The sequence below is a fragment of the Odontomachus brunneus genome, unplaced genomic scaffold (genome assembly GCF_010583005.1).
Source record: "Odontomachus brunneus isolate Ranch 3 - 2012 unplaced genomic scaffold, Obru_v1 Obru_scaffold_027, whole genome shotgun sequence".
NCBI lineage: Eukaryota > Metazoa > Arthropoda > Insecta > Hymenoptera > Formicidae > Odontomachus > Odontomachus brunneus.
This window is the reverse complement of record NW_022639477.1, coordinates 600,451-611,113: the sequence shown is the minus strand read 5'-3', so window position 1 is coordinate 611,113 and position 10,663 is coordinate 600,451. Positions and strand designations below refer to the sequence as shown.

At 44.8% G+C, this 10,663-nt stretch overlaps 1 protein-coding gene across 4 annotated transcripts in view; it reads right to left on the bottom strand.

Annotated features, from left to right (window-relative positions):
* Positions 1 to 2,443: 2,443 nt before the first annotated feature.
* Positions 2,444 to 10,663, bottom strand: part of LOC116842750 (RNA-binding protein MEX3B) — a 53,526-nt gene continuing 45,306 nt past the window's right edge. For 2 of the 4 annotated variants that reach the window (XR_004377770.1, XR_004377771.1), the window contains exons 3-4: positions 8,990 to 9,118; positions 2,444 to 8,921 (exon numbers count right to left, since the gene is read on the bottom strand). Coding sequence is in view for 2 of the 4 variants with exons in the window: in XM_032812404.1 (XP_032668295.1) it covers positions 9,057 to 9,118 (62 nt within the window). In the remaining 2 variants the exon portion in view is untranslated. Of the gene's footprint in view, positions 9,119 to 10,663 lie in introns of all 4 variants that reach the window. The other 2 variants (XM_032812403.1, XM_032812404.1) reach the window with 1 other exon arrangement.

The window sequence follows — 10,663 nt, the reverse complement described above, 5'->3', positions numbered from 1 at the left end:
TCTCTCTCTCTCTCTCTCTCTCTCTCTCTCTCTCTCTCTCTCTCTCTCTCTCTCTGTCTTTTAAGTTTTTCAGTCGAAAAATGCTGTAACGCACGCTCACCTTAATTTAATATCTCGTTTAGCGCTCACTATTATCTCACTATAATCCGACAATCGACAACCTGTCTGCTACACGCGAAGCCGTAGCTGTCGGCTGAGCCTCGCCTATCTTCTAAGTTACTCCTGCTTATGTTGGAGGAACAAGGCTTGCGCGTTCGATCTTAGTTATAATACGACAATAAGAATATATCAATTATAATAATATTAATATAGCAATATATCTTCTTCTGAAATACTGATTCCACTAGTCTCTCTCTCTCTCTGTCCCTCTCTCTCTCAGGGCGGTTGCCTCCCTCGGATCGCGCGCGTCACGAATCTCAAAAGCACTGGATACATACACACACACACACCCTATTCGGCTAAACACTCCTGCCGTCCGCGAAACCTGAGGGAAGATCGCATCCCCCTGATGGCTGTCTTCTTCTAATATAGCGATATACACTTCACTTATATACTATAAATATATATTTCTTCACGTGGACGCAAAAACAACAGAAAGAAAGGAAAAAAAAGAACGAACGAAGACTGGCGCGAAAGTCGACGAGGGAGAGTGCGGCGACAGAACGATGGCGCGAGAAAAGGAATGAGAATCCAACGCGATAATGAACGCCGCGACGCGCACGCAGTACCGCGAGTAGGAGGAAACGAAAAAGAAGCGAACGCGAGCCGAGAAAGAGAGAGCTCCGAAACAAGACAAGAGAAGGGAAAGTAAAAGGGGAAACGAAAAATGGAGAGAACGAAAGAACAATTTCTCATTCTCTGAGATCGAGTTTGTGGGCTGAGAGCTGAACGTGAGCCGCGCACCGGCGAGATCGGAATCGTCGTCCTCGCTACCGATACTCCAGAGGACGTTCGCAGGAGGACGACGACAATGGCGACTCGCCGATTCGCGAGAAATGCGCGCAAAGCACGTGTCGCCCGAATCTGCCGAGAGCGCGCCGCGCGTTCTAGCAGAGTAAGCGGACGCGCGCGCGCGCGTCTTATTATCAAGGGCCGCGTGAGTCGCACGGCTCTACACACATACATGCGCACCTTTCCTTCGCGTTCTCTAAGGTAATTAAGTAAATACGCGTTAAAAGTAAGTAAGTAAGTAATAACGCGGTCACGCACGAGACGCGTCCCGTCTCTGCCTCTTGCGCGTTCTCGTGATCCGCACGTTTCTTCTTCGGCGCGAGAGAGAGACGCGCGTTCGCGCGCACGACGCCCAAGTAAATCGCGACTACGTCCGTGAAATAATACTAATTCTATAACTAATACAACTACCTAATACTATTACTATAATAATAATAATAATAATAATAATAATGATAATGATATCGGAATAACGCCGTTAGTAATTCGTAGTGATAATACACAAGCTGCGCTAAGCGTCTCGAGCGCGTAGCCTTCAGTCGGTAGTAGTGCGCGATATAGAGAGACGTACGTATGTCGAGGATGTGTGTATGTGTGTGTTTATACATATAATAATATTCAATAATATATGTATAATATATATTAGATATTTTTCTCAAACGTTCTCACTCATGTCCAATCACTAATCCATCGTCGGCCGATAGCTCGCACAAGACGAAACGATAAAAAAAAAAAACAAAGGAGAGAAAGAAGAAAACGGACGCGCGAACGAAAGGACGCGAGAAAAGACATCGCGAAAGAATTCGCGCGCGAAACGAAAGGAATCTCGTTTTTTGAAAGACGGTCGTTCCGCGAGAAACGTCCGCGCGAGACTGTATATATATTATATATATATATACAGTGAGTGTAAAAAGTATTTGTCCAAGCCTTTGTCAAGACAATCTCTGATGTACGAATATTTCTTACACTCACTGTATATACATATATATACATATATATATATATATATATATATACATATATATATATATATATATATATGTGTGTTATACATACGTGTATATATATATATAGAACAATAATAATTATTGACAATAATCGCGATAATAATTATGACAATAAAATAATAATAATGTTAAAAATTGTGATCAGATATACCTATTTAATAGAATATAATCATATAGTAAATAGAGTTAAATTAAGCAACAATGATCTATTATTTTTTCTTCTCTGTCTCTATCTCTCCCTCTTTCTAGCTCTCTCTTTCTTTCTCTATATATATATATCTATGTATATATCGCCTCGATATATCCCTATATAGTTAAATTATCAATCTTTTTGTTTTTTAAATTCCTCATTACGCTGCCGTCTCTACTATGTCCTATAATTTTTTATTACGTAATGTTCCTATCTTTAGTTATTATACTTTAAGATATGTATCGTCGTGTATAGGTGTGTATAGGTTTGCTCTATCTCATTTGTTCTTTCTCGTTTTCCCTCTCTCTTTCTTTCTCTCTCTCTCTCTCTCTCTCTCTCTCTCTCTCTCTCTCTCTGTATCATATCTTTAACAATACTTTGTCTTCCTTTATTCCCACGTTCGTTTTAATATCGCGGGGGTGAATAAGGGTTGCTGCCGGCGGATCGAAGCCGAGAGGGGTCAACAGACGATTTCTCGCGACGCGTTGCAGAGCACCTTCGTCTCCGCGAGATCGAGCGCGACCTTTTTGTTGCTTTGCCTTTTTACCACCGGCGCAAGCGAATCGACCCTTTCGCTCCCGCTGTCGTCGAGTCGCGGTGCCCGATTCGCGTTTGCCGAGTTTCATTTTGAAATCATCGTTCGGTCCTCCCGATACATCACTCGTCACCTCTATGTCGCGATGCGCGTTCTTCACCTCGCGAAAGTCATTTTCGCGCGAGGATGTCCCGTGTCATATACGCATCCATTGTGTATATTACGTGTGTGTATTTTTGCGTGTCTGTATATGTGTATGTGTGTGTGTGTGTATCTATGCGTCATTCCCTCGTATGTGTGTAAACGTGTGTGCATATTAGTCGTGTTTGCGGCCCGCGTCGCGGTGCCTCTTCGCTACTTACGCTTTCGCGTTTTTATTCTTCTTTTTTATTTCTCGATTAAGAAAATGGCAGTTATCGGTCACAGCCAATGGCTATATAATATTCATTAAAAGTTTTTACGCTTTAATATTTTACAATTATTAAATCTTAGACACGACACCTTATCAGTTAAATTACTCGTTATAGAACGCCTCTAAAACTAGATGCGCCACGTCCCTTTCGTTCATAATAATACCGGTCTGTGGTGTAGTAAATGCACATATGTATACATTTATATATATTTATATATGTGTGTGTGTGTGTAGGTGGGTGGGTGGATGGGTGTATGTGTTTACACGTATGTGATGCGTGTGTTTCACGGATGCGTGTCTCGACAACGTCGTCTCACAGCGTGCGAGGACGCGAATGCATCAAACGTACACTAAACTTGCGCAAGAAGAGAAGGCGCCCGTCGTCGGAGAAACGAGAGCGGATCCGAGCAAAGTCGTTCCAAAGAACTCACGGCGAATCGCACGAGCGCAAAAACATGGTTCTCCCCTCCCCCCCCCCTCTCTCTCTCTCTTCCTCTCCCTCTCTTCCTTCCTTCATTTCTCTTAGTGGCTATCATCGTTTGATAGCCGCGTAATGGTGCGATTTCCTCGACTCGTACTCTGACATCGTCGATGACGCTAAACTACCGCCTACACGCACGTACGCTGCACGCGCTCGACTTGTGTTTCTTTTGATTTACTTATGGCACTATATGTTCAATTACGCGGCGATAATGCGCGTTGATCACGCGAACTGTACCGTACCATCCTTGTCTCCTTGACACGGGCACGGTGGCGGAGCAACGCGACGATCACGATCGGATTCGCCGCGATGAAAGAGAAACCGGAAGATACTGTGTGAATCGTTTCCTTTTCTCCTTCCTCCCCCGCCCGTTTTGAGTCCCGATCGGAACCCGGGAATTCGTAAGCTCGCGCTCGATGACGTTTCGCGTGAGATCCGAGAGAGTGTGCTACGAAGGGATCGGGCAGGGAACGCGCAAACGACGGCTAAAGAGAGGAGAATGACAAACGCGAGACAACGATTGCGGACGTCAATGACGACCTCACGATGTCGGAACCTCGGCCAAAGTGAAGGCTGCCTCTAAAAGCGTTCGTACATCCGTGTGTATGTTGTGTGTATGTGTGTTTGTAATGCACGCGTTATCGGTCAGTGAATTCAGCAGAATTGTCCCAAAGTCTAGCGGAGGTTCTCGACGAGTTTCCTCTCTTCCATCCCCGCGAGAAACACCCCACCCTGTAGCCCGCCTTCTCGATATTCGAAAGAGCTCGACGGCACTCGCGAGAGAGTTATCGGGACCGGCGGTCACGAAATTGTCCTGAACGTGTGAGAGATCGAAAGCCATGCGGAAGACTGAGTTGACGGCTCTCGAAGGATCCCAAAACTCCCATGCGATAGGCAGTGGTGCACTCGCAAGGACGAAACGAGGGCCTCGAGCGGCGATCGAATCGTTGGAAGGCGCGCCCCGAGAGAGTTTCCACGACTTCCCTGATATATCCCGATCTTCGCCCTCTCCCCGCTCTGCCTACTCTGACGCCATTCAATGTCGCGATAACGCGAGGATCGCGTTGAGCAGGGTTGAGTTTCGCGCGATGCACTTCTCACCCGCGCCCTCGCTCGCACCCGGTGACGACTTCAACGAAGCCTCGGCGCGGGATCATCCGTCATCCCGGTCGTTTCGCGAGAGAAGAAAAAAACGTCGAGAAGAGCACGATCAGTCTCCCGTGTCCCCCTCTCTCACTTCGCAGCTCCCCCTCTCGCCGCGCTTTTCCCAGCGAGTTTTTGGCGTCGCGAGTTCCGAGTTCTGGCAACCACCCTAATGACACCTCTTCCCCTTTCTTATTCTCCCGACCAGGCTCTGTTGCCCCGTTGACTACGGCGTTTCTTTTTCCCTCTAATTTTTAAAATCCACGCGTTTCTTCCGTTTCCGGGAGGGGTTGTTCTCACGCTTCTCTCCCCTTTCTTCGTTTTAACGAAGAACAAATATGCGCGTTCGCGGACAATATCGGTGTGTGTCATGCTAGAATTCTCCCTCTCTCTCTTGCGCGCGTATGCGCGCGATTATATATATATATATACTATATTATATAATTTAAATATATAATATATTATTGTGTGTGATTTCTCTCTCCCTCTCTCTTACTTTATCCGTCCGCTGACCCGGTCGAAATATATGAACGCACAACGCGCAAGTGAAAAATCGGGAATGAGAATTCTCCCCGCTCTCTAAAGACACCTGGCTAAAAAGGGACTACATCTCCCCGCGCGTTTCTCCCTTTATTTGCCTCTCTTTCTTTTTCCGTCGCCTCCTTATTATTCTCGCCCTTCGTCGTCTACCGAATCCTTTCGCGCGCACGCGAAATCTACGATGGATTCAGACTTATCATAGCGAAGTTAATGAGAGATTACCTGACATAATCTACATAGATACGCACATGCGCGCCAGCCGCTCGGCACGGCGAGGCGCGTCTTCGTAACTCGAAACGCAGACGCTAAAGAGAGTACCTATAAATATATTTCATGTGTGTATATATATATAATATAATATATATCTGTGTTATGCTTCATCATACTTCATTTATGCATCTTTTTCTTTCTTTATACTTAACATAGAAAAAATATAGAATTTACTTTTTACCTCGAACTTAAATATAATAAACCTCTTTCTTTCTTTCTCATCGATTATAATATATAAATATACACTTTTGTGCATATATATATATATATGTGTGTGTGAGTATGTATATATATATATATATATATATATATATATATATACGCGTTCGTGTATGGTTGGTGCGCGGTGTAGTATGCTTCGTGTGTAAAAGTGGATGTATTGGGTGTACGTGTGACTCCGTTCGTATTCATGAGAGTGCTGGTATATCGAAATATATAGTAACAAATAATAATATACAAATATATCATCCGCGCGTCTTTCTTTCGCGCATCCTCTGACAGGCTCGTTGCGTACGCGAATCTATTTTTAGCGTACGTTTAACCGAGTGAGTGAAAGCGCGAGTCTTCGCTCTTCGCTGTCTCGCGGCCGCGAGCGCAGGAGCAAAGAGTCGCGGTGTATTATGTGATCACGGGGAAAAAATCACCGGGAGGAACTGGACTGGAGAAACACAAGACGACGCGGACAGCGAACGGAGATGCCATCTTCGCGACAAAAATCAAGAAAGAGTACAATGATAATAATAATGATGATGATGATGACAATAATAATATTAATAAGAGAAAAGGACGAGAGATAATAAAAAAAAGAGCGAGTCTTATATTCGGAAAAATCGAAAAAATATCTTCTCTCTCTCTCTCTCGTCTTCCGACGCCCACCGTCGCGCGCGCGATGGGCGATTTAGATATATATAATATATTTATATATATATTTATATATAATATATGTAAATATGTATTATATAATATATCTCGACTTGTGTTCGGAGCTGCGACTTGAGCATATCTTCGTTTAAAAAATGGCAACGATTGACAAGAACTCTCGACGATTAAAAAAATAGAAATGCAGACAACGACGAAGTGGGCAAATAGGGCGGGGTGGCTAAGGTTGTGGGACGAAAGGCAAGGTTAGGAAGGAGAGAGGGATTGCGCGGGTGCCGAGAAGAAGAAGGAAAACGGGATATATACGCGGAGTAATACAACAGACTTGATGTCGAAGAGCGATGGGAAAGACGGAAACACCAGGAACGCGGAAGCGGCTACCACCGTCGCTCCCGCGTCGACTGTTTCACGTTCGGCTTAACCGCATTTCGCTCTTCGGGATAAAGAATTCTCGGGGAGGGGGAGCGGAGGAGAGAATTCGTCCGTTGTCTCTCTTTCTCTCTCTCTCTCTCCCTCTCTCCCTGCGTTAGTCGCGGCGCCGCAAAAAAACAAAGCCCCGCGGAGGCCCCGGTTGGTTTGATTAGCTTCTTCCCCCTTTCTCGTCCTTCTTCGAAAACGAGATTACACGGAGAAACGGGCCGTAAAAAGAAACGCGGGGACATATAATATATACGCATGCACGCACGTATAGGCGCGCTCCCTCTCTCGCGCGAAGGACAAACGCGCGTTGTACACGCGGTTTTCAACCTCGCGAGGGGACACACCGCAGCGGGGGACCCTTACGATTCGAGCGCAACGCTCGTCCGCGAGAACGCACGAAGGAGGAAGGACGACGATGGGGTTCTGTGTCTGTGTGTCTCCGAACGTAACGAAAGAGAAAGAGATGTACATGTATGAGTGTGTGTATGTATGTATCTATGCGTATATGCACAGAGGGCTCGTCCTTCCTCCGGTCGTACGCGGTCCCGGTCCCGAAGAGGAAGCGGCTACGGTGACGTGAATGTAGAAGATAGATAGATAGATAGATAGATAGATAAATAGATAGATAGATAGATAGATTAGATAGATAGATAGATAGATGGAACGCGCGCGAAACGGATGTGTAACGAGAAGGGTGCGATCCATTAAACGCTGCAGATGCTTTGAAGCGCCATATGGACCGATCATGGCTTTTCTTTAAGCGCTCAAAACGTTTGCGGCATCTGATAGATCGCACCCGAAGACACGCGAATGACAATCGTCGATACACATCCACGCGGTCGCGTACACATATGTATACATACGTATAGATACATATACATTTGTGGATATGTACATACATACATATATATATACATACACGTAAGAGGATATATAGAGAGATATTAGATATTAAATGCAAAGGGTTAATAGCGATAATGCGATTACGCGCCTCTCCAATAAAAGAAAGGACACGCTACGCGCGTGTGTGTGTGTATGAGAGTGTGTATGTATATGTGAGCGTGTATTTAAAAATGTCGACCCCTACGTGAAACGAGTATCGCTTTTTTCTGTTATCTTTTTTTTTGTCCTTTTTTCCGACGATCGGGGTTTAGCGATCGCTCGATTATTACTAGTCGAAGAATACACTTACGAGAGCCGCCGGCGCATCGACCGACCTCGTTTCTAAAACGCTTGTTCTTCCTGCCTTGAGAGAGCGGACGCGCGGCCCCTCGACACGCTGTGTGCTCTATTCTTTATGCCATTTTGTTATTTATTTTGTATCTTTTCGCTTCGCGTTCTCACTGCTCGCAATTTTCCGTATTCTCTAAGCCGCGACGGATTCTCAAATATTATTTTCTGTATATCTTCCTTTCATTCTTTCAGGTTCTCGCTTTCTCTCTCACTTCGTTTACTTTTGCTCTCAAATGACGTTACGGCCCAGCAGACCACCCGCCGTCCCATCGGTGAAACGCGCGGAAAATACAAAATCTAACTTCTGTTTCGATAAAATATCATTCGCCGTTTGTGTTCCCTCATTCATTCGTCGCATTTTTTCTCACATTCTCCCTTGTACACACACATGCTTCACAAATACCTTCCAACATACGCAATATACACACATATATATATATATATATGTATATATGTATGTTTCATATATATATGTATATATGTAATTTTTAAATTATTATTTCAATTACTATATCGCTTATATAAAGATATTGTTTAAGATAATACTCTCTAGTGGCGAGGGAAGCCGGGTGGAACAAACGCGCCGTCCGCGCAATATCACTACATGATTTCGTGGCGAATCGAGGGGCCCGTGACCCTCTTCTTCTCCCTCTCTTTTTCACGTGTAGGATGTCTGTGCGAGATCATTTATCAGTGTTTCTTTCCGTATGCATATGTATCTGTTTGTGTATGTGTATGCGCCCGTCAGAGTAAGAATGTTGCGACGCATGTACGTGTTTGTAATTCTCGGTAATCTTCACTGTCGCACTCGCAGGTTCGTCGAGTCCGTAATTGTACACTCGGCAACGGAAAACCTCCTCCTGGATCGATGATGAGAACTTAACACTTTCTAGATGCGTTCCAAACAAACGCTGAGATCAAGACGTACCTATGTTTTTTGTTATTCCCTCGTGTGAGGAAAGCTTCCAAATGAAGAGAGACCCATGGAAATATTCTTATGGTTGCCCAGTGCGCAATCTTGACGAAATTATCGAGATGATCCTCTCTTTGTCCGGCCCTTTTGATACAAAATTAAAAATTGCATTAAAATAAAAATAAAAAAAACGTCAGCTTCGTATCTTCTCCCGTCATTGGACTAAAAATGAATCGATCGCGAGTGTATGTACGTATGTGTAGGAGTGTGTGTGTATACGTATGTACACGTTTTGGCTGGCAAATACGAGCGTAAGCATGCTTTGACCGAATATATGTGTGTATATATATACATATATATGCATATATATATATATATATATATGTGTGTATATATGTATATGTATATATACATATATATATATACGAAGCTTAGGGAAGCGATAAAAAAAGCGAAAAAAAAATCGAAAAGATACAAATCTTTGGACATGATTTGAACGCGGTTCATTCACTCAGTCGTAGTTATTACTAAGAAAGACCGAAAGAAAGAAAATAAAACAAATTAACAAGAGAGAAAAAGGAATATATCTCGCGAAAGCTCTAATATTCATGCTAACAAGCAATAGCAGCAGCCTCCGGTTCCCAGCGAACGTTCGACCAAGAGAAATCTCAGGAACGAGCGGAGAATTCTTTACATTTTCGTTCTCTTCCTGTTCTCTTTGTCTCAATGCGAAAGAACTGCGCATCGTGTTGTCGAGTGTAAAGTCAGGAAGGCGAGGCCGGTCGGTCCGCGGACTCGATCGATCCATGTTTTCGGACCGTTAGCCTCCGGGGTTAGCGGAGAAAGAAAAGTAGCGTCTCGGTAATCATCAGTCTCGCTACTAAATACATATTTATATATCAGTCGAATCGTCGCAGCGTCGATCCTTTGCGGGCGATAAAGAGGCTCTCTTGTTTTCTGTTTATGTGTTTTCTTTCTTTTTCCTTTTTTTCCCTTTTAATCTTCGCGTCAGTCCGGACGACAGTGCGATCGAGTACTACTCGCGAGATGCACGGAGAGTACTCTACGCGCTGTCTCTCATATATTTAAATATATATAAATATATATGTATAATGTGTATATACATATATATGTATATATGTGTGTGCCTCGAGAAAGCTTAGTACTCGACGAGCCGCGAGCCTAATCTACGCAAGCGTCAAGGGGCAGGGGGAGGTAGGTGGGGGTTGAGAGGAACGAGCGGGGTGGATGCGGGGGCGAAAAGGAGAAAACGGGGGGAATTGGGAGATACAGAAGTAGTGTGGAGGCGTTGGGGGAGGGAAGCGAGATGACGGTGGGGTGAGACAATGTTTTCATCTCTATCCCTCTTCCTAAATATATATCTCGTAGAACTTAAAAGCTGGCTTCGTTGTATCCGGTCAGCGGGAACGACGGACTCGAGCGACCGTATGGGCGTCGAGGCATTCCCGTCGCGTGAAAGAGATTATATTGGCAGCCGTGGAATTGAGACATTGTGCGCGTCCGGTCCTCTGACGACGGCGGCATCACACATGCGGGTGAATGACGACGACCACGACGACGACGATGCTGACAACGCTGACGATGACGGGAACGACGACGACGACGACGACGACGCCAATGTAATAACGACGACGACGACGACGACGACGACGACGACGACGACGACGA